The 25,646-nt window shown below is 32.1% G+C and overlaps 1 protein-coding gene and 1 long non-coding RNA gene across 3 annotated transcripts; one reads left to right on the top strand and one right to left on the bottom strand.

The window, feature by feature from the left end:
- The first annotated feature begins 2,576 nt into the window (after nucleotides 1-2,576).
- Nucleotides 2,577-9,305, top strand: LOC141483128 (uncharacterized). 2 transcript variants are annotated; one of them, XM_074177491.1, is made up of 10 exons: nucleotides 2,577-2,835; nucleotides 4,324-4,461; nucleotides 4,987-5,121; nucleotides 5,275-5,487; nucleotides 5,898-7,394; nucleotides 7,459-7,512; nucleotides 8,107-8,202; nucleotides 8,322-8,555; nucleotides 8,744-8,961; nucleotides 9,044-9,305. In XM_074177491.1, the coding sequence occupies exons 1-9, from the start codon at nucleotides 2,577-2,579 to the stop codon at nucleotides 8,938-8,940; spliced, it is 2,823 nt and encodes a 940-aa protein (XP_074033592.1). In that variant the 3' UTR covers nucleotides 8,941-8,961; nucleotides 9,044-9,305. The 2 variants fall into 2 exon arrangements, with proteins under 2 accessions (XP_074033592.1, XP_074033591.1); XM_074177490.1 differs by having other exon boundaries at nucleotides 8,744-9,305.
- Nucleotides 9,306-14,501: 5,196 nt separating this feature from the next.
- Nucleotides 14,502-18,559, bottom strand: LOC141483127 (uncharacterized). Its single transcript, XR_012465924.1, has 4 exons — nucleotides 18,326-18,559; nucleotides 18,002-18,107; nucleotides 17,750-17,930; nucleotides 14,502-17,694 (listed from the first exon to the last, which is right to left on the bottom strand). It is a non-coding gene; the product is annotated as an uncharacterized lncRNA (long non-coding RNA).
- Between the last annotated feature and the right edge of the window lie 7,087 nt (nucleotides 18,560-25,646).

Raw genomic sequence — 25,646 nt, 5'->3', positions numbered from 1 at the left:
TGGATTAATACTAAGTAAAAATTTTTCTTTGTGGATGATAGGGCGAGCTATTTTGCCCTTTTTAAAAGAGGTTTCATCAGTTTTTTATTATTTTCGTGAAAACTGTAACTCCCACAAAAATTTTGTAATGAACTTTGTTTTAGATAATAGTATTATCTAAAAAAATTTATGATGACTTTTTGTTCCATCTTTTATAAAAAACGCTTGATAATCAAAAATATATAAGTAATAAATTGTTTATAGGTGTAACACCTTTTTTTATTTATCAGACAGAAAATACATGATACGGTTTTTATTTATTTTTTTGAGAAAATGAGAAATTTAGATTGAATAATTCAACTTAAACTTTGTTCCATAAATGATGAAATTGATAAATCTCCAATTTGATATATTATAATACTACATTAGAGCAAAAAGGAACCATTTTATCTACTAAATATATTTAAATTAATTTTTTTTGCATGAATGTAGAAAAATAAATTTAAAGGACTAATTAATGTATTACTTTACTTAATTTTCGATTTTTTTTCTAGAATTGTTGAATTTTTTTTAAGTGACCTATTTTCGTCGGTCTTTAAGTTATTATATTTCATTCTGATAATTTTTCTCAGTTTGCAAAATTCAAAAATAATATTCAAAGGAAAATCTTCCCTTTTTGCAATTTTTTTTTGAAAGATTTTTCACAACCGACCGAATAGACCATACGTGAATCATACAGAGTAGATTATCCACAAATGAAGTAATAAATAAAAATTTAGCACTACTTAAGGATAGAAAAAATAATATACGAACAACGAAAACTAACGATGAAATGAACAAGAATCAAAATACAACCATATTTAAAACGATAATCTGATATTGTTATGTAACAAGAATTGGTGAGGGTATTCTTAATGACTGAATACGATTATGATTGGATGATAAAGTATATGTGCGAAGTAATACCAAAAAGTGGTTCTTTGTTTGAATTGAAGGGGTTATATTTTTAGAAGTGATTAATTTTTGGGAAAGAAAGTTTTTGGCTTTCTACTACTTTATCTCGATACAAAAAAGATGAGGGAATCTTCCAAAGAAAGGAAGGAAGTAATCTATTTGAAAATAAGTAACTCTATTCATGGATGTGTAGATCATGCAAAGAAGTAACTTTCAGACACAAACTGAAAGAAAGTACTCCTGAAACAGCTACTTTCATATAAACATTGAATTACACGAAAGAAAAAAAATTATTTCGAAACAAATACTCCTATATGAACACTGAATTATACAGAATATACTTTTCTTTACTCAGTTTGTATTTCAAACATTCGTTGTGGAATAAGATCAGATATCATTCACATGAGTTCTACTTTAAATGAATGGTAACAAATTGTATTTGGAGTCAATTTTCTCTCTCTAATGCTCAATCTAAATATATAAGTCTATACGTTTTTATTGATTATATAGTTCTCTAGCTTCTATAAACTCTCTAAATAAAAGGGATGAAGCGCTGATTCAACGATGTTTGGGGTACGTTCACCGAAAATTATCTAATAGGTAAATTTAAAAAAATATTTCGTATCATTAGTTTTGATTAAAAATGCCCATTGAACATTGTTGTCGTGTCTTAGCTTACGGATGACCGCTAATACTATAACTATCAACCAGTACTGTAACCCCATAGAGTTCATATATAAAATATTCTATGAAGTGGTACATTTTTGACATTATTCTGGAAAAGGGGTGCAGCAGTACAGACACAAATCAACAGCTTCGTCTATCACCTGTCTTGAAAATATATAACTATATTATTCGAAAATTCGTACGATAAACTTCGGGAGGTAATTTTTGTTCGATGGCACGAGTACGATTCGGACGTAGGATGACGGAGCTGTGAAAACCCAGCCTTATGAGTAAATTAAGGAAAAGAAAAGAACAGTAGTAGAACCACATTACCATTTCTACATCTCAAACCCCTTGCCCATATACTTATCGGGAAATCCAATAAATATATGGGCAAGGAGTTTGAGATATAGGGGAATTACTGTCGTGTCGATTCGTTATGGTTCCACCACTGGTCCTCGAAGCCTTTGAAAAAAAAAGTATAAATATCCTAAACAGTAACCCTCACCTCAGCAACGTTAACGAATGACGAAACTCAAATTTCTTGACTGAATTTGGGAAATTCACCTAACATTCGAACCCAAAAAACAAGAAAAGAAGAAGAACTTCACTGAGTTCGAAGCGCGCGATGTAGGTTTTTTACTTATTGGAGTTGAAAAACCACCGTATGCTGTGCCACCGTCTAATGCAAAGTGTGTAAAATTTGTAGGTGTCCATAACTGGTAAGTATTTTTTTTGCGTTATATTTTTACCGTTGCCATGATTCCGATTAAACTACGCAATTTTCTACACGGTATATTTGAATAAATCGTTTCAACTACATAATATATAAGCATCGTTTGCAGAGTAGTTGAATCGGAAGTAAAAATCACATTTGACCAAACAGGAAATCTACCTATCAAATTTCCTGATGCACGTTTCATCAACTTCATTGGCACAATATATATAATTTGATATATTATTTCAGAAAAAACAGGATGGATCAATATTGTGTAGTGGAGTTTGATGATGGAATACTCTCTTGTGTAAAAGCCGATAAATTAAGAAGTAATAATGGTCAGCATTCAGCTCGCTGGAAAAATGCATGGTACCATGTGGCTATTATTTTAATTGGCGAACAAGATCAATGCGAGAGTTTTGTGAAAAACAAACATAAGGAGCAAGTAACAGAATGTACCAATAATAATGAACTCTGCAACGAAGATGAACCGAATGCTTTCTCCAATGCTCTGTCAGGTACATTCAGAACTGTGTGGGTAAAAGCTCAATATTCCCACAATAAAAAAATATTTGATATTTGATGTGCACATTCCTTGAAAGTTAGAGTTTGTCAAAGATCATTTTCCACTTGCTTTTTGCACCAAAAAACAATCAGGATACATATGATTTTATATACATATGATTTTATTCACTATGTCACCCTTTCACATCATTTTTCGTTCCTTGTGGCACTAAATTTTTGTTTTGTATCAGAAAATTATGTTTTTTGTAATGTTATTTTCTGGTTATTGACTGCTTTGCAAAAAATAATATGAGGTGCATATCCTGTAAAGTATATAATTTTTATTTTAATTACATGACTTTTATTTTAATAAATTGATGGATGTAGTCGTTACTACGTGGTAGGAAATCATAATGAAGAAAAGATAATTGAAACTTTCTATGTTTTTTACCACTTTGGAAAAAACATAGAAAGTTTCAATTCTCTTTTCTTCATTAACTTTTATTTTTGTGATTTTTATCATCATTTTCAATGATTTTCTCAGAAGTGAGCAACAGGATTGTGGGACTTTCATTTGCAGTTCGTTTATAAAAATTTCAGTATTCAGAATATCTGAGAGCCTAATTTTTTAATTTATATTCTTTACAAATTTTTAATAATTTAATGGACAGTATCTCAAGACCACACTTTGGGAATATCGAAATGCAGGCAGATTCGAATTTCTTGTGTCACATGATAAATTCTTTCCTGCAGTTCTTGTTCATGATTAACTTCTCATTCATAGACATGCTTTTTTCCATATAACCTCTAAGAAGAAATCAAGATGGTACATATCGAGACACATTGCTGGCCATGAAATTTTTCCACCCCTTCCAATCCATCTTCTTTGATAGGTATTTGTTGAAAATTGCCATACTTGGCGCGCCAAATGTAGTGGATTGTTGTCTATCTGATACCACACATTTCTGCAGGTTTGAAACTGTTTTTCAATATTTGCAAAACTGGTAGATTGTTTTGCAAACATCGAAGAAACTTTCTAATTTTCCAGGTATCACAAAGGGCCAATTAATATTTCACTTATCATACCCACTCATAAATTAATACCATATGAAATATGGTATAGGTGGAATAATTGTCTGCGAGTGGGATCTTTAATTTACAAAAATAATTGGGTGTCATAATAAACTTGAGGTCTTCATTTCTGGTGTGGTTGTCCAGGAACAGGGCATTGTGTACACGAATGAAAATTTGATAGGATGATTGTCTAACTATGGGTACTGATATACCATTGCTATTCTATGGAAATTTCTTCATATTCCTATGCTATATTTTTCATTAGTATTAATCTACTTCCAAAATAAGTGAAACTCGAGAACAAGAGAGCGACTCACCTTCATGTATATTCATGTAACTTGCAATTGAGTCCCAGCTAGCGATAAATCAAATATTGGTATTTTTGCAACTTCAAATGAAATGATTATTTTATTTCCTTAATGTTCCAGAACCATATGGTAGCGATTATTCTGATGTTGACCCAAATTTTGTTCCGAAGGAAAGTAGTGATGAGGATAGTTCTTTATCAAATGATTCATTATCAGAAGATTCTTATGTTTACGAGCAAGCTAAAAGTTCTAACGCAGGTAAATGGAGAAGAGTCCTTGGACAATATTCAATTTTCCAATTCTCTTTTTTTTTTCAATTATTCCTACTACTACTGGCGGTAGCATATACAACCATTTCCACTTTAGTTTGAAAATCAATATTTCATTAAACCTAGATGCATATAGAATACCACTTTCATTGCTAATATTCTAAATTTCAATATAATGGAGTTTGACTTTGAAAATTATTCTACATTGACTGATGTAGATGTAGAAAAAATGAAACAGGTTCGAAATCTTTTAATACATTTTTTTCTGGTGAGATATCTGCTAATCAAACAATGCAGTCAATTAGTGACCCAATAATTATACAAAGTTATAAAAGTTTTGGAGTCAATTCACATTAATCAAACAAATGACTTGAAAGTTTAGTATAAACATATTCCAGAAACAAATTACATTCTACGAGAAATAGTTCCATATCCTTCTGGATAGAAAATGACAAAGCTCAGGCAGGATGTGTTTTCTGATTGGTTGAATTAAATAATATTTTGTGTTTTCCAGGTATTTCTGAATCACTTGGCAATGATTTGAATAATAATTCAAAATGTTATCCTGAGCAATTCAATAAAATGGCAGCGACATCAACTGATGTACTATCAAACAATGTCTTGCTAAATAAAAAAATATATACCGCAGGTAAATAATACAAACTATTTATAATGTTATAATTTCATTTGGTATTCAGTCCATAAGTACTCTTAACTCTTGAAAACGAAATAAATTTTTTATTTGCATTTGATGATACCCTTTTCCTGATCGAGTATTTTACATTTTTACTAAAATTTTCAGATATTCCTGTATCGATAGTTCTGGAAAAAATGCAGTCATATGTACCTCCAAATAATGAAATGCCATTAGATCCCATAATTCCAAATTCAAAGCAAGGTTCGAAGAAATATTTTTGTAAATATTGTAAAAATATGTTTACAAAGCTCCCATCACATTTTGAAAAAAAACACAAAGAAGAGGAAGAAGTGCGAAAGTTTTTGATATTACCAAAAGGTAAATTAATTGAAAAGATTGTTGGCATTTAAATAAAATATATATTATAATACTCATTTCCTACCCAAAATTTTTAAATCTTCATTCAATTCCAAAAACCATATCAATATTTCATAACAAACTTCAAAATATGAGTTTTTCTGGGTAAAGACTGAAGATGGTTTATGGAACTGAGGGAGTAACGGGATTTTCAATCAAAAACGCTTTTGGTAAACAAACTTGTTCTATTTTAACAATTTGAATAGAGAATTGACTCAAGATTGCAAAAAATTGGGTAGGAAATATGTATTATAATATATATTTTATTTAAATATCAAAAATCTTTTTAGTTTTTCTGAAATTCAAATTTTCTGCAGCTTCACATTTCATACTTCTGATTCAGTGGTATTCAAAAAGTTTCCATTTTTCAGGTACGGAAGGACGTAAAAGAATTATAGATGGTTTAAGAAAACAAGGATGCTTTGAATTTAATACAGACAAAAATTTGAACACTGGACACCTTATTGTTTCAAGAAGAACAAAGTATGTCAAACAATCATCTGATTACAAAATTTGTCCGTATTGTAAAGGGATGTTTTCGAAAAATACAATCCGAAAACATTATGCTAAGTGTATTCCCTCCCATGAAAAAGGGAACAAAAAAATGTCTATATTGAGTAAAAGAGTTCATGCAAAGGTGCATAAAACTGCTTCTTCTATACTGAGGGATCACATATTTCCAGTCATGCGAGAAGATGATGTAACAAATATTATCCGATATGATGAATTAGTGGTTGCTTTTGGTAACTCGTTGTGTTGCAAATACAGATTGGAACACTTGTATAAAATGATTCGCGCTAAATTACGCCTCATTGGAAGATTTCTATTAGCCATCAAAGGACTAGATGAAACTATAGACAATTTCTCCTCTGTATTTGATCCAGAAAAAGTTGATACTAGCATACAAGCTATACACAAAGTAGCTTCTTTGAATCATGATACTATGCGGTATGACTCACCTGCAGCAGCTGCTGATTTAGGCACCATCTTGAAAAAATGTGGCAAACTCCTTATTACAATTTTTATCAAAAACAAAAATTTCATGAAAAAGCAATATGTGGAAGACTTTTTGAAAGTATTGGAGGAAGAACTTTCCATTTCTGTGAATAGAACCGTTATAGAGTCTCAACTTCATCAAAAAAGAAAAAAAGTTCTGGAATTACCTTCTACAGAGGAAATAAATGTATTATTCAGATATGCTGATGATTTGATGAAAGAAAGTTTTTCAAAATTGCAAGAGTCATTTTCGTTATGCAATTGGAAAAACTTAGCAGCTTCAACCCTGATTTTAGTTCAAATTTTCAATAGAAGAAGAGCAGGAGAGGTTGAAAGAATTCTTATTGATGATTTCAAAGCATATCAGACCTTTAACAGTGAAAAAGACTGTGAGTTACTCAATTTTACTGTTAAGAAATTCAACCAGGATCCCAAGGAATACTCAAGATTTGTGATTCGTGGAAAAAGAGCACGAGGAGTCACAGTATTGCTCTCAAAAGATATGTTGGAGTCAATATTGTTAATACTAAGGTACAGAACGGAAGCTAATGTGCCAGATACTAATCCATATGTTTTTGGGATTACTGGAAATATTCTTGAAAATTCTCACTTGAATGCCTGCAAGATAATGCGAGATTATTCTGAAAAATGTAAAGTTTCCAATCCTACTTTATTGCGAGGAACTCAACTACGTAAGCATTTGGCAACACAATCTGCATTACTAGATTTAGATGATGTGGAAGTTGGAGATCTTGCTAATTTTATGGGACATGCAGAAAAGATTCACCGTGATCACTATAGACTACCAGTTGCTGTAAGGGAGGTTGGAAGAATATCCCAACTACTTGAAATGGGTATCGGAAAGGGAAAAGGTAAAAGTAATTTATAAAATTTGAAAGTTTTCAATCATTTGTCACACTGGAAATTTCATTTCAGGAAACCTTTCGTCTGATACTACCCAGGAAATCAATTCTGTAAAAGTTCTCTCTGGTAAGTATAAAACTTCGATTTGTAACTGTTGGACCTCAGTTGGAGCTGGCCGACATGTGAATCTGATGTTGTATAGTTATAATATATGGTTTCATATTTTTGTCTTTTTTACATTCCTTGATATTTACTTGATCTTATACTTTGTTATAAGAATCTATTTGGAAGATCTCAGTAACTTGACATTAATCAAAATTCCTTAGATAGATAATGTTCTGCTTGGCCAGGACTTGTGTGCTGAGAGAATTCCATATCAATTAAGAATTACCAAGAGTTTAAAATTTAATTAGGAATGTAATTTGAGGAATAATCTATTATATCAAACAAAAAAACTTGGAATATTCATGATAGTTTTCAATGCACATTGAATTTATATTGTAATACCTTCATCACAACATTGTTTAAATATTGTATTAATAGTAACGAGTTATGCATTTTCAGTATATTCAATATTTGAACCTACTGTTAATTGAACCTTTATTATCAATTTTTGTGAACAATGTATCAGAGGTATTAAACTAGTTATTATATGTTCAAACTTTGCAGTATGAGTGTATTCATAGTGGGTAAAATTTATAATATCTTCAATGATTTTAGTTAATAATCCCGCGAGAGAGTCGCCCACGATAAATTACCCTGCTAGAGATTCATGGGATAATCCTCTAGAAACTTCTTATGGCAGACAACGATGTGGTAAGAAAGTTTTTCTATTAAGTCTTATACTTACCACTTACTGAATGCTGCCATTTCCAAATGTCATATATCATCAACATTAATATTTTTAAAACTTCAAAAATCATTTCATATTTCAGTTTCTCCTATGGGTCAAGTTAGAAAAAGGTCTTGGGGTGCAAATGAAGTGCAAATTGTAACCACATTATTCTCAAAACACCTACAAAATAGAACTTTACCAACAACCCCAGAATGTTTTGCTGCCATCGAAAGTAATGATTCTTTGAGTGGAAGAACTGCAGCACAGTTAAAAAGTTGGATGTCTAACCAGTTTAGAAAAAAAAGTAATGAAAAATGTCGTAAAATTATGAGAGGTTAGTAGTTAGTGTATATACAAAAGTTAATTTCTCTATCTTATTCTCAGAATACCCACTAATATATTTCAATATCTTATTCTTGAAATACTCGTTTTTGTTTTACTCTTTTTGAGAATCGGTTATACATATACTTAATACAATACTCGAATGTGAAATTCTTTAAATACTGAACTCCTTTTTTTCAGCATACTGGACAGAGGAAGAAAAAGAAATAATGTTTAAAATATTTGAGAGAAATTTGAAAGGTGGAATACTTCCTGGTCTGAAAATGTGCACTGAAGTTCAAAACAAATATCCACAATTAAGGCATAGGACAGCTGTAACACTGAGAGCATGGGTTAATAATACTATAAAGAAAAACAGTAAAACGAAGAATGTATAACGTAGTTGAAGTTACAGAAAAGTAAATTGGAGAATATTTGTTATTGGGCTGAATTCATGTTAGCATTTTCTACATCCAATAATTTGAACCACTTAATTTTCAGAATCAGTTTTAACCTAGCTGTTTCCAATATACAGGATGTGCAAACTGAAATACCAGAGGTTAACTACAGCAACATTTCAGAATAAAGGAAGTACTTGATTTTTTTTTGGAGTTTGATACTTTATGGGAGAGGGCTCCATTTATCACTTTTGACGCCATTTATATATACCGTACTTGTTTATTTTTCCTTTTGTTACCTCATGTTAATTTGTGACTCTCATCTTGCTTATTTTAATGAAAAGAAAATAAATTTTTACTCTAAATCTTTGGCTTTTTCTAACATTTTTATATAATAGAAATGAAACACGCACAGATGATTCAAAACATGAAAAAAACACTATAGCAAGCGAAATTTTCGTGCGAAAAATATAACAGGGAGATATTCTATTGTTTAGTTTAAAAAAAAACAGTTTTGGGAAATGTCACTCTAGCATTCTGTACAACACTATAAACTCTCTTTTTTGTAGCCAACACACCAACTGCACCTTTATTCACCTATTTACTACTGTTTATTGCAAATAACATTGAATAATTTGTAAAAACAGATATTTTCATTATAAACCCAAAGATACATAAACAAATGTCACAAGTTGTCAAACTTTACCGCTCGCACAGTGTTGCCTAGTGATTAGGCAAATTTAACAGATCAATTCATCGCTTTCCGTATTTGAACGTTACTTTCGAAATAACGTTGTTCTGCATATATTCATCTGTTTTTTCAAATATTTCCATTTCTAACGTATTTTCCTTCTCTGCCAACCCGATAAAGAATATGCAGATTTGCAAAAACTTATAAAAAAGCGAGTCTACGAATATTACAAGTTTGCGCGGCTTATAATTCTTAGCTAAGGCGTTTTCTGGCGCTCATGTATTCAAAACGTATTTGTCTGTGATTCAAATACATTCGTTCTGGCGTTGAAACGATAACGTCACATCAACTATGATTTGAAACGTTTTCATGATGAACAACCTCACGCTAGTGAGGTCTCAACCAAATTTGATTTCAATAAAAGCGTCAGAAAATCGACAAAATCGAGGATTTAATATTAGTTGGTACGATAAATGTGATTGGTTAACCAGCTTCATTAAACGAGAAATACTTTTTTGTTGGCCCTGTGTTTTATTTTCCGTACAAACCAAAATACCAAACGTGGTTTAAAACAGGATACTCCTGTTTTAAAAAATTTACCTTGTTCTACAGAAAGACATTTTAAATCTAAGGAGCATATATTTTTGTCTTGTAAATTAAAATTGTTTAGCAAACAAAATATAGGTTAGGGAAAATCGGTCGAATTCAAAAACACTCATCGATATTACGATTTATTTGGGTTCCCAAGAATTAGCTTTTCGCGGACACGATGAAACCGAAGATTCGATTAATCGCGGCAATTGCAAGGAAATTTTAATGTTATGGGGCAAATATGATTCCCAATTTGGTACTTTTTTAAACGGTAACGTTTTTTCGGGCACCTCAAAAACCATCCAAAATTAGCTTATAGACAGTGTGGCATATATTATTGAGAAAAATATAAGCAAGGAGATTGAAAGTATTTATTTTTTGCATGGGAAGTTGATGAAACTACTGATATTACCTGTACATCACAACTTTCAATCGTTTTTAGCAATTTTTAAGAAAACTGTTATATTAGAAAAGTTTTTGGCTTTCTACTACTCCATCTGATACAAAAAAATGGATGAGAGAATCTTCCAAAGAAAGGAAGGAAGTAATCAATTTGAAAATAAGTAACTCTATACATGGATGTGTAGATCATGCAAACACGGTGTATCATGCAAAGAAGTAACTTTCAGACACAAACTGAAAGAAAGTCCTCCTGAAACAGCTACTTTCATATAAACATTGAATTACACGAAAGAAAAAAATTCTTTCGAAACAAATACTTCTATATGAACAATGAATTATACAGAAGATACTTTTCTCTATTCAGTTTTTATATCGAACATTTGTTGAGGAATAAGAATCAGATATCATTCACATGAGTTCTACTTTGAATGAATGGTAATAAATTGTACTCACATGGAACACTGTCACCCTAACTGGTATACACCGTGTTTGCATGATCTACACATCCATGTATAGAGTTACTTATTTTCAAATTGATTACTTCCTTCCTTTCTTTGGAAGATTCTCTCATCCATTTTTTTGTATCAGATGGAGTAGTAGAAAGCCAAAAACTTTCTTTCCCAAAAATTAATCACTCCTAAAAATATAACCCTTTCAAATCAAGAGAAAAGTATTATTTATTGACTACGAAGAGTTCATTTATATTGAATAACTCAAAGACAACCCTTTTTTCTTGTTTTTGTTTTTTTATGGTCAGTTTTATACGTATGATTTTCGGCAATACTCAATTTTTGTTTGTATTTATGCAAATATTACGTATTTTGCTTTAAATAAGGTGCGGCACCCCAAAAAATTTTCGCGCTCCCGGCGGGCTTTTCTTGTGTGTATATAGTCTTTATGACTTTAGCCTCCCCTGTTCTCCAATGCACGAGCCGTCACTGGGTATAGGCATGGCAACTCTATGTCTTTTTATTACTCTGAGGTTTTTATTATTGATTTTGACATCTGACACAAATTGAATCATTCCATTCTGGCGAATCTTATTATTAATGACGTCACTACGAATCGTTTTCAATTACACGCTCGAATGAGATTAAACCCTAAATCTGATTTTTGCAATGTTGCCAAGTTCAGAACTATGTTGAAGGCGGCTTTCTTTTATGATCCAAAAATTATTATTGCTTATTTACGTTTTGTGGGCTCTGTTTTTGATCTGGAACTACTGACAGAGTTTCCTATTATATTCAAATGTAGAACAGATCAGATAAGGTTAGGTCAGGTCAGGTTAGGTTAGGCTAGGTGAATTCAGCAGATGATTTCAGATGAATTTCCTCTTTTTTACCATTTATTACCAATTTACCGCTATTTTTGTTTTCATATTGGGACGTCAGTTTCGGAATAACGTTGTTCTGCATGTATTCATTAGTTTTTTCAAATAATTCCATTTTTAGCGTATTTTCCTTCTCTGTATCGAAGGCAGCTTTTTTTATGATCTAAATATTAGCAATGCTTACTTGCGTTTTGTTGGCTCTGTTTTTGTTCTGAAACTACTGGAAGAGTTTCCCATTATATTCAAATGTAGAACAGGTCATGTTAGGTTAGGTTCGGTGGGGTTAGATTAGGTTAGGTTAGGTCAGATTAAATTAGGTCAGGTTAGGTTAGGTCAAGCTGGGTTAGGTCAGGTTAGGTTAGATCTGGTCAGGTTAGGTCAGATTAGGTTAGGTCAGATCAGGTTAGATTCAGGTCAGGTCAGGTTAGGTTAGGTTGGGTTAGGTTTAGTCAGGTTAGGTCTGGTCAGGTTGTGTTGGGTCAGGTTAGGATAGGTCATGTTAGGTCAGTTCAGGTCAGGTTTAATCAGGTCAGTAAGTTTCGAAAAACTATAACTTTTTCTTATTTATCGCAATTTTTTTTCATATTAGAATGAACAATTTTGGAAAGATTGGCAACGTCGCATTGTAATCTTTTCACAACATGAAATCCATGTTTGACATTTGACGCTTTTGAAGATGTCTGATTGATGAATTTTTAATCATTGAAATAAGCGATAATTTTAATTATACTTTGTATATTTGTGAGAAATTCACTTTTTGTATGGCTCTGAATTACTATTTTATGGGTACTGGCATATGTTGCAAGTCTAAAAGCAGTGAATCCAAATTCGAATGTTTGTGATTTTTTCTAACAGAATGAATGAAACCACAAATTTTCAATTGAAAAATGGACTGAATATCTAAAAGATCACATGGCATATATAAATTTCACATGGGTTCAAGATATGGTAATTTGAATATTCTCTTGAGAGAATTTATTATTGATGAAAGCTGTTCCCCAAATTGAAGTTAAATATTGTAGATTTTAATATACCAAACATCTCAATATGAGTATTCCAACAGAGACTTTCATCAATGTATAGTCCTAAAAATTTTGTATTTTGTCAATATTTAATAATTTTTCATTTTTGTTTCATAATTTCAGTAACAACAAATTAGTTTAATCATTTTGTTGTTAAAAGCCAAATTCTCTTTGTGATTTTGTTCTTAGTTATCAACATTAAAGAAGACTTTTCATAATTCAAACCTAATTTATGATAATGTAACCAAGAGGTTAGCAATATAATGTCATTAATCATGTTATTGTTAACTTCTTTAGTATCACTAGAAAAATAATGTGTCATCCACGTAAAACTTAATATTTCCTTTAAACAATAATTTTGAAACAGAATTTATGTAAATCAAAAATGAAACTGGACCCAAAATATGCTTTTGTAAAAATATAAAAAAAATAATTTCATTTGGCTGTGAGGATATAGGCATTTTAGTCATGATAGTGGTAATAATGGTTTCTAACTTACCTAAAGTCTAAGTAGGAAGTGTTGCATTATAAATAGACATACAAGCTATTAAGAGCTCTAAAACATGATTTCAGTTGATTAAGTAAGATATAGTTGATTTTATTAGTGCCCACTAAGTACTCAATTAGCAAAAGCAACTCAAAGAAGAGTATTATGATTGAAGTAATTTGAAAACTAACTGGAAAATACTGTAAAATTCAAATCATGCAGAGCAGATAGTCCTGAAAAAGTTTTATTTGAATAACTATGATCTAAAAATTGTATAGTAAAACATTAATATTCTTTTTCAATATTTGCAATTCAGATTTTGAAGTAGCACACAATAACAAAATGAAAAATGAAAACAAGTAAGTAATCCAGGGTGTCGTATTTCTGCAGATGCATTTTCTTTTAGGCTGCAGGGAAAACCTATAGCACCAACTTCACATAGTCGTCTTCACTGATCAAGTTGATTATAAAGAATATAAAAAAGTACATATGGAGAGTCAGCTTTTACTGTTTTATTATTGAATCGAACCAGTTAGAACCATTCAATGTCAACGTATAATAAAAACATTCAATTTCAATGAATAACTTCACACCTACCCCATAGAATAATATTGACAAATAGCTTTTTATGAGTATGAAAAATGAATACTTTGAGATGGCTGTGGGTCACAATTCAAATTTCCCTCCTAATCTCACTACTTTGGTTTCAAAACAAAAAACAATTTTTAGTTATCTATGATTGGAAATAATCACGGAGTGGGCGACATCTATATTTGTAATTCTGTTAAATTGTAGGATAAAATTGATTTTTTTCATAAGAAACCGTGGAGATAACATGCAAATAATAGTTGTTTCAATGTAATTTCAGTTTAAACAAAAGTCACATCTTCATAATGTCTAGTCAAAATAAATATTCTTCGGTGAGCCAGTCTAATATCTATGTGTCCTTTCCTTCTGATCAGTTGTACAAAACACCTTTTGTTCACAATACATTTTTTGTTACAAAAAATATGATTCGTGAACGAAACGTGTAATGTTAAACGTATCAGTGTCGAAAAGAAAGCGTGTTACGTTAGTGCTTATTTTACGTAAAATGAATAGCTTCTCAAAAGATCTGAATATTACAAATCGAAATTTATGGCTGGGAAAGCGGTATCTTCGAAAATGAATCAGTCATTCAAACAATTTTTTAAGACTATGTACTGGTTCATGGTTCAGTCGAAGTACATAATACGCTACGTTAGTGTGGCGTCATATGTTAGGGAAGGTTATGGTCCTTTATCTAAACAAAGATTTATTACCATTGTTTAGCTATTGAAGTCATACGTATTTTGGAATATTTGAGACTTTGTTAGCATTAAAACTATCAAAAAAGTAAGTAATACAATCTATATTTATGAATAATCCACAAACTTTCATTATATTTTAATAGATGTTCACATAATCCTTTGTTTTTCATTTTCATATAGGTTATGTCATGATATCAAACAAACTTATTAAGATGATTAGATACTGTTTTTGGTTTTTGTAAATAAATTTAAAGGTATACCTAATTATTTACTAATATTTGAAGTATAATAGGTTTCAACACATGTGCAATAATTTTATACCTATTTACACATCTTTTCAATGAAAAGAAAATGTTAGAATACCTATCATGTTTGATCAAAATTGAAATACCTACCATTTCTAATTTATTCCTTTTTTACAGTGGCATCCAAGCATGTTATATCATTTTCTGTGATGGCAGAATTTTTCAAAAATGATTCATCACAGCTGCAGAGGTGAAAATTCTTACGAAAGTGGGAATGTTGTTTTGATAGTGACGTTGTACCAGCTTTATTGAAAGGCGAAGTTAGAGCAAGTATGAGAAACTATACAGTGGAGGTATGTCCTTGATATTAAATAAATGGTAAAACTTTGAATGATTATCAAAAATTTGTATTTCAGATCTCAATTGATTTTGATGATGGCATAGTAGACAGTAAATGCTCTTGTCCAAGAGGTCTAGCTGCATGTCACCACCTTTGCATATATTCTCATCATAACATCAGTGTAACTGATAAGGCATGTGTGTGGAACAAACCAAACATACAAGATGAAGTTGATGTCATTACGAAGATAAAAGACATCTTCCAGCCTAAAAGAACAAATTACACAGCTGTTCAAACACCAGCAAATGAGAACGAACTTGATCTATTCAAGAAAGAATTGGGAGATTCAAATCCTACTGGATTTTCTTGGTGGCTAATGTCTACTCCTTCAGAAAAGATTCTCCACATCCCAAGCATTGAAGATATTATCTTTTCGGAAGAATATGCAAATACCATGAAGAAAGAAGCATTTTTTATTGAGAAATGTGGTGTAACCAAGGCCATAGTACAGTCGGTACACCAACTAACAATAGGACAGGGGAACAATGAAAACTGGTTGATTGCAAGTAAGCACAGGATAACAAGCAGTGAATTTGGTGTTTTGTCTGCTTGTAGAAGAAATAAATATCCAAAATCATTGTTTAAAAGTTTACTGGAGGGATATGATTTAAGTGGTGTGCAGGCAATTCAGTGGGGCAGGGATAATGAAAAATGTGGTGTAGATAAATTCTAACAAACTACTGGACTTATTGTTGAATCTGCAGGATTTCATCTAGATGAATGTGGTTTTTTGGATACAAGTCCTGATGGATATGTAAGTGAGAAGTGCCTGATTGAAGTGAAGTGCCCTTTCAAGTATCGCAAAGAGAATGATTTGTCAAATGACAAATCATATATTATCTATTATGACGAGTGTATCATCAAGGTGAATGAAAATATGTGCTATCTTGTTATATGGATCCCAAACGATTGTATAATTGAGAGGATTTCAAGAAATGATGAATGGGAAGGAAATCTGGGAATATTGAAGACTTTTTATTTAAGACAATTTCTACCACACATTTCAAATTAATTTGGAATAAAATATTTATATTTTGTAATCAGTTTGTTTTATTTCATATATTTTGTATATGTATACATCATTTTCTATAAGTAAAATAACTGTATATTATACGAAATCATACTAATAATTCAGTATATTGCATTATTTTATGTTGACTTTAGAACAAAAGATTGAAAAAAATCTAAATATTATTCATAATATAATTGATAGATGCTTATAATTAGGTAATAATACATGAAACTAAGATTTTGTCTCACTCTCGGTAAAATACTGTTCTACCTCCTTGATTAAAGGATATTGTAAATTGGTCAAAGCACCTATAACCTGAAAAACAGCATCAGCATGTGGTAATTGTGAATTGGGAATAAATTTTAAAATATAGATTTTCATTCTTCAAATAGCTCTTTCCACATGTATTCTCACTCTTGCAATACATTCTGTTTGTCTCACTTGTTCTGGGGTAAACTGGAATGTCGTGAAAAATGGAGGAATATTAATATGAACTCCTGCAGGCATAATGTCTTTGATCAAAAAACCTTTGTCTGCCAACACTAAATCGCCTGCTTCAAATTGATCTAAGATTTCACAATCTTTCACTATCTTCTTGTCTGATGTTGATCCTGGATATAGGCATGACACATAAGTAACTACTCCATTTCGAGCTATCACCTATCAAACCCATGCATGTGTTTCTATGGTTGTATGAACTAAATGTTAGTATACATGTATACACTTCGGTACAATATAAAATGATTCTACAGTTCGTGAAACTGCTAAAACAATTTGGCAAACAAAGTTTATTTTTCTTCTCGGTGGAATTTTTGACATCATTTGTTTGAAAATAATTTCATGTAACACATGAAGCCATGTTGTTACCACATTCGATACTGATGACCGTGACCCATTAAATCGAACGGCTAAATCCTCATGGGGAAAATTTTGTCTTACTGATCTAACTGATCTACTGATCTAACTTGTTTAACTGATCCACTTTGTTCAATTTTTGTACTTTCCAACTATAATACCAATTTATTTCTATGTTTTTTAATAAATTGAAGGAGGACATAAATATTTTTTTTCTGTAGGTATGCCTGTATACAATAGTATCAATTTGTTGTTGCCCCTTATGTATTCAAAAGAAAAATGTTCTGATAAATGGGTCACTTTATCTGATGCTTGCTGCAGACCTTGCTTGAGAAAATAATTTTCAGCAACAATTTCTGCAGACATAGGTCCTGGGGGTATGGTTTCTTTTGAGGTGGACGGTTGTGGATCAGTCAGTTCCGTTTCATATCTAAAATAACAACATTCTAAGAAAACATTTGAAATTGATTATTGGCAATACTTACATAGGATTTTCAGAAGTTTCTTCCATGTCCAACTTTCCTTTTTCTTGTTCTCTTTTCTGGAGAAGAAAACTTAAATTGTTTTCCAGTATTGTGTGAAAACAATGTGGGTCCATTATTTTTGTTTCCATCAACAAAGTGGCAACTGCACAAAAATGCACCAGGGCCTGGTTGTATAGTTCGTCTATGGTAAATTTTAGATTGTTAGCCAAGTTAAAAAAATAATATATAATCATTTCAAGCCTAACTACTAACCTTGTTAACTCAATCCAGCAGTTTCTAGTTTTTGAATCCTTGGGAAAGCTAATGTTCCTCGAACATTATAATGCTTGCAGTCGGGTGCCCAACACTGTACCATTGTCTGTAAAAAAAATATTTAATATCAATTATTATTGATTTCGTTGCACAATACATTCAAAATATAAACAAATTCAAATCAGAAAAGTAGATTTGAAATGCTCTTGGTTTAGATCTATCATTAAGAATGATTATTAATCAATTATTTGAAATGGTATGGTTCAGTTTAGTTAAAATTTGTACAAAATGATTGTGTACTCTATATTACAGATTAATACATACCTTAAATTTCCTCTTAAAAAACACTAAAATCTCTATAAGACTAACAAACTCAGATGACAGAATGCTTTGTTTAGATAAAGGACCATAACCTTTCATAACATGTGACGTCAACACTAACGTGGCGTATTTTGAATAATCATAAAAGTTATTGAAAGTAAGCTAGTCGAAAGGTTGGTTATAAATGAAATGATATACAGATTCAAAATGAAGTAATGATTCATTAAACATTTAATTTTAATAAATCATAAGAATAATTCATTGTTACCACTAGTACGAACGTTCAAATTAAAGTGGAAATTGATCACCGAAATATTATTAATATTATGAGGGACTTAAAAACCTGAGGCTGAGTTTGAAGTTATTATATTTTCAAGAATATTATTATTGTTTTTTTTTGGGACAGAAAGTTTTTGGCTTTCTACTACTCCATCTTGATACAAAAAAATGTACCTATGATTATAAACTACCTCATTGATTGGGCTACCTATTTTATCCATGGAATTGCAGAGAGCATATAAGTATCTGTCATAACATTGTCAATCGATCGAAAACCTCTAGCCTTCATTTCGAGCACATTCTTTTCACCAATAATTAATATTTTCGGCTGTCGAACATGTTTTATTATAAATTTCACTTGACTATTGCATTATTTATTCACGATATTCAAAACAAGAGTTTGTGAAGTTTATAAAATATACCAATTAGATTTAGGTTTCAAATGATTCAAAACATTATAAGAATAATTTATATTTTTTTGGCAACTACAGCACTTACAATTTAACTTTTTCCAGCTCATTTGAATTAAATGTGATTCATTTCATATTTTTTATAATTTAGTACCTAATGTAACGTGACATCCTAGTCAATTCCAACGACTACCCACCGGGATCTAGTCACTTCCATTAGACATCAGAGCCCTGATTTCTGATTTCCGCCAGATGACAGAGAGTGTGAGAAGAGCGTTGAAAACTTCTTGTTTTAATTATTGTTAGTAAAGTTTTGTTCCTTTTCCGTTACCAGTGCTTTTGTTACACTGTGCTATTGACAATCAAAGTGATTGCCTTTGCCGAATTGAGTTGTCTGAAGAACTGGCTTACTTGCGAGCCGCCATTCAGTGACTCTTCTTGCCAACGCCGAAACCATTTACCTCCCCTTTATATTATTTGGATATTTTAACGTTGGTCTGAATAAAACTACAAAAAATTATGAAAAATCCTATTTGTATGAAGTGTTTCATGTAAATATGAAAGTATGTGAAAAAGCTGCACACATTCCGTTTTTTTGTTCCAGTAAGTACTGAATTATTTCGACAATTGACTCGTCCAACAATATTAAAATATCCCATACCACCGTATAGAAGTAAACACAAATAAATTCACTTTCGGTCGGCTTCTTTAATATGTCGGGTTCAGATTTCACTTTTTGCTGGCGTGTGGCGGGACAGGAGGGTGTCGGCTAAGAGCTATCGTGCACCTCTGCACGGGGTTCGATAAAAGAATATGTGACCATGATCTGACTTCATCATTGCTACGAGGAGTTCCTAATAAATGTCTCACATGATTATGAACTGTTTAGGAATTGATAAAAAATAAGACAAGGTGTCGAAATAAACGTATATTTTGTATAGTAAGATTATACAATTTAGGTCAAAAACTTATGCTGATCTAATCTAAAGGTTTTTCAGAATGATGATTTTTTGAATTGTTTTTTTCAACATTTGTTTTCAAATTTCTATTGGCAAATTTCAAAGTATAATAAATTCTTACCCTTGTGAAAAGAGAAAATAAATAATCCAAAGGAAAATTATTACAAGGGTGAGAAATGTTGATTTTTGAAAACATTGTTTTGAGCTGGTTGCCTATGAAATCATTGGAACATGAATTGTTGAAGTGATTAAGAAATTTTGTCTCTAGATAAATTATACTTTGTAAAAATGAATCTGGAGGCATATATAAACTTCCAAACTGTTTGGCTCTCAAAGGTTTACAGGGATTTTTTGGAACTACCACAACAGATTCAGTCGGTTGCGCTGTAGGTCAACCACGCATAAAATTCAAGGTGGGGAATTTCGACCCAAATATAGCGGAGAGTGAACTCACTTGTGTTTACTTCTATAAGGTGTCCGTCCTATGGGAAACTTCCCGCCAATTAGAAACACTAATTGGTAGATATTTTGACGTATGTTTCGCCAGTTTTGAGGGATTCTGTTAATTTACTCACTTCCGGCGAATAAGCAAAGTATAACCACGTGATTAGAAAACACGTTGCTAACTAATACTCTGAGTACTTAAGCTAAAATAAGTTTATGAATGATTCGGAGTAAGATAATCGTACCCTTAAGTTTATGAACGCAGCCCAGAAAATCGTGCTTCATATATAACCACGGATGTTCAGAATTATCACTTGAGTTAGCTACTCATATTCGAAAAAATCGTGAGTAATCTAGATAATTCACATATGATGTCGATTTCGGAGAAATTTTTAAAGAGAAAATCTCAGATGAGGAAGAAGGCATTCTTTAAATTTGAGCTACTTATTTTTTTGAAACATTTATTAGAGATATTTCTGAAATTATTTCAATATTTGACAGATGTGACGTCATCGAGAAAATTATTTCAACGAGAAAATCTAGTAAAATGTCATTTATGTTTGTTTTTGTATGCATTTCATTATTAAAATGTTATCGAGGGTTTTTACAATTTGCGGACGTATGAAATTTTGAACGAATCTAACTATATTAATGACTATCATGAGATAGATGAACGGAGGTTAACAATTGGAGTATTTGAACGAGCTGTTGGATACCTGGGACGTGATGATCCTAAAAAAAAGGCTACTCCAAATGGACATTGTAGCTTCTGGGACTATTGAATGCCAGTGTCTCGCTTGAGATAGTTTCAAAATATTTTTGATTTTCATATTATTATTATTTTAACGTAAAATGGTTGAGGCTCAAGCCCTGTGCTCGAACTTCCGACCCATTCGGGAGGCGCGCCAGCATTATCAACCAATGAGAACTCCCCACACCGTGAGGTAAGTGATCATTGGCTCCGAGAATCGTGTGCCCTGAGAAGCAGAAGCGAACCAAGAATGATAGCCCCTATATTTGTGCGGCCCATATATCTGCCGTTTTAAGGCAAGCCGGTATGATCTTGAAATTCTAGAGTAGAAATGGCATTATTCCATTAAGAACTCCTATGATCAGAACAACCATTTCAACAGAGTGGTGTGGGTGAAGTTTGCGGAGTTCGACAAATAAATCTCGATATTTCATCTGTTTCCCCTTTTCTTTCCAGACAATATTCGTTTTATCAAGAGCTGAAACCTTAACAAAGAATATCGACTTATTTTGATTTTCAATAAGGGGAATATTAGGCTATTGACTGGTGTTTGCCTAAGGGCGGGAAATTACTAGTTCCAATACCGTAAAAGTGACAAAGATCATAATACAGCACCCGTAATTATTATTATTATCATTATTATATATAAACAAAAAGGTGTTGCTCATTCGGTTCTTTCTCCGATACTTTCTGAGGGCGCGCCGACATCATTAACCAATGACCACTCCCCACAACGTGAGATAATTAATCATTGGGTCCGAGAATCTTGGGCCCTGAGTAACCGTAATGAGCCAAGAAGGACAGCCATCAGCATTTGTCCAACCATATTTTTACTGCCATATTGTGGCAAGCCGGTATGATTTCAAGGTTTAAGAGTAGAGAGGGCTTCATTTCACCAATTATTCCAACCATTTTACCAGAGTGGTATGGATAGAGCCTCAAGAGTTCGAAGAGAGGATCTCGATATTTCATTCGTTTTTCGTCTTTTTTCGGACGATATTCGCCTCACTCGGAGCTGAGAATTGCATGACAAATATTGTAATATTTTGCTACATCAGGATTAAATCGATGGTAATTCATCTGCCACTCGAACAGATGCCTTAGAAAGAAATGATCCAATTCCTGCTTTCTCACGTCGCCGGTAAAATAGAGAAAGGGAATCAAATCCTGATGACTTTACAGGCTCCATCCAGCACCAATAGAGAAAAGGAAAGTGAAAATAAAAATTAAGCCTTCATATCACAAAAAAATATTTGAAATGTGCATATAATGGTTATTCAATACATTGTATATTTATACAGTTGCATTTCTCTAAATGACTGGTATATGAGTATTCATTGAAATGTTTTATACAGTGTATTTTGAGAAAACATATATCTGTATAATTATAACGTTTTTCGGTAAGAAGTGGTTAATTTGAGAAAAGTTATACCGGTATATTTATACTTATACTATCCTCAAAATGATCGATGGACATATATATATATATATATATATATATATATATATATATATATATATATATATATATATATATTACAATGTAGGTTTTCACGGATGGTAGAATATGATGTGTTGTTTTTCCGGGTGTTCATCCGTTGTGTACTATTCGATAGTCGACGTTTCGCCATCATCTCAGATGGCATTATCAAGACGAGTTACTGCTTCGCTTCGAGAGGTGTAACTGATATTAGGTTCTTCTTGTGGTGTTTTTATATGGTTTCGCTTGCGTAAATTGTATGGATTTGTTACCTGTTTTTCCACCTGAGGGTTGTTGATTCCTTCTGGCAGTTCTCCTACCTGTTTTTCTACCTGAGGGTAGATCAATAAAAAGGCCATCGACAGACAAAGAAGAACCAAAAAAACATCCACGAGATCGACAGAAGACTCTCCACACGACAGACAATCTGTGACACTACCTTATGTCACAAATTGATAATGAACCATCGCAGGTACATTTGAAATCATAAGGAAGAAATTGAATACTTCAGGTCATAACATGAGCTGCTATGATAAAACTCTTCAGAATTGGATAAAGAAACTAGGATTTAGATTTAAAATAATAAACAAACATCAAGCAGTTATGGAAAGCAGTGGAATTGCGTAACAAATATTTAGAACAAATCACTAAAGATAGACAAGAACAACGGCAAATTTTCTATTTGGACGAAACTTGGTATGACACTCAAGACACAGTTACGAAAGGATGGACTGATGGTTCGAGAATGTGTATTCCTTACATGCCTGCAAACAAAGGATCGCTACTAATCATTGTGAATTGCGAAGGAAGTAAAGGATGGGTTCCGAATTCTTTGAAATTATGTAGAAAAAAACTTCAGGACTGCAATGTTGACTAAAACATTTGAAAAAGTGTATGCCCTTGAGAGTATTGCTGAAAAGTATGGACACACCATATTGAGACTTCCCTCCTATTTTTGTGTTTTCAATCCCATCGAGTTGATTTGGGGAAAATTGAAACAAAGCATCAGGCGTAAAAATAATTTTTTACTAGTTAAAGAAGAAGCATCTAATATTACCGAAGAAGACTGGCAGAAAAGGATCAAAAAAGTAATTTTAGTTGAAAAAGACTATATGGAGATTGGACACTTCCATATTAATGGTGGAAATGAATTCATTATTGAAGAACTATGATCGATAAATGCCACTAAAACTGTCGTTTAATTCGAATTGGAGAAAAAATATTTTTGTTTAATTCGTTAACCTCGATTAGCAGTCTTTTTTCATTGAGAAGAATTCTACGTTCAAAATCCTTGTCTGAAAAAACCTTTCGTCTAGGTGGCCTTTGGCTTTCGACCGCCAAACACACGTAATCTTCAATTAACTTGACAATGGAAAAGTTTCATAACAGTCGGCATTTGTTTGTTGAATGTTTCTAACATTTTTAATTTGAAGATAATAGCCGAATTGAAACTGTTGCCTGTGGTTCGGTACAGCCTAGACGCATGTTGAAGTTGACAAGTTGACGTAACATACAATTACATATCGTATCGATGAGCAATTTTGTGTAATTCATTTTTTCTTTCCTCGTCTCTACTTTGGAATTAAATTAATTCGAATCTCCCAGGCATCCATGGTGAATTTTACGTAGCAGACAAGGTTGTTCAACTTGTCTCGAAGGGAATGAAAGAATATGTATTAGGTTGCTTCAAAAGTTTTGTGTTTTTGTAGCTTCATATTTCAATATAAAATGTATTCTACTGGTCGATAGAGAATTTTATGCTGTATATATTAATGCCTTTCATTTTTTCCAAGGTGTAATTTTTTTTACAAAAATCACGACACGTGTTTCTATATAGAATAGCTTTCTCCAGCATGAACTAAAACTAAAAGTCACTTCAATATTTTATACTCTAACTTATTACCTACTTGAATGCGTAATTTCTAATGAATGAATCTATCTGAAAAGGTCAGGTATGAATTCATTAACTATATCATAAATTTTTCGAAAGTACCGAAAATATACCTAACTATTTTTACCTGGAAATGAACAGATTCAAGAATGGTGAATTACTCAATTCAGTTTGATCATTCATAAAATGTTGAGAGTTTTTGAATTTATTTATTTCCATACTCTCCAATAGGTTAAGTTTCAAAACTTTCTTCTGGAAATGTCTGGAAATGTCCCTCTGTGATCAAACGAGTGGCATATGTGGAATTCATTTTTCCATTCTGGAAACTATATTTGTGTTCCTTTATGCGGGCTTTGAACATTCTTCCAGTTTGACCTATATAAAACATCCGACATGATGATAATTTATACACTCATGATTTTCTGAAACTGAACTTTTATCTTTGTTATTCTTTATTCTGCACAGCAAATGTGTAAATATTGCTTTCAAAACCAACAAAAACTCAGGAATGCACATTAAGAATAACAAAGATAAAAATTCAGTTTCAGAAAAATCGGGAGTGTATAAATTATTACGTTGGTTGCCTTTTATATTTCGGGATTAGAGAACAAAAACAAATATTAATCATCGAAAATCACTTTATTGTTTTCCAAAATATTCCCCATTAGGATCTATACACTTTTGCATGCGTTTGAACCAATTGTCGAAGCACTTTTGCCACTCTGATTGAGGTATTTCCAAAACATGCATTCTGAATGCAGCAACCGATCTTCAGGTGTCGAAAAACGTTGACCTCTCAGTTGTTTTTTACGTGCAGGAATAAAAAGAAGTAATTCGGTGCCAAGTCAGGACTATACGGCGGATGAATCATCAAATCGATGTTTTGGGTGCTCAAAAATGCAGTTGTTTGAGCCGATGTGTGAGAGCTCGCATGGTGAAGAGTGATCTGTCTTCAGCGGTTGGTTTTCGTGATTTCTTGGAAGACAACTGGCAAACAAATGGTTCTGTACCACTCAGAATTGACTGTTCTGCGTTGTTTTAGTGGTACGGTTGCGACATGTCCAGTTTTTCCGAAAAAACAGGCGACCATTTGCTTGGAAGTGCTTCGTG

Source organism: Leptinotarsa decemlineata, unplaced genomic scaffold, assembly GCF_025532065.1.
Source record: "Leptinotarsa decemlineata unplaced genomic scaffold, Ldec_3_MD MMD2_tig00002974_RagTag_RagTag, whole genome shotgun sequence".
In the NCBI taxonomy this organism is placed as follows: Eukaryota; Metazoa; Arthropoda; class Insecta; order Coleoptera; family Chrysomelidae; genus Leptinotarsa; species Leptinotarsa decemlineata.
Note: the sequence above shows the minus strand (reverse complement) of the source record. Positions and strands in the feature narration are given on the sequence as shown.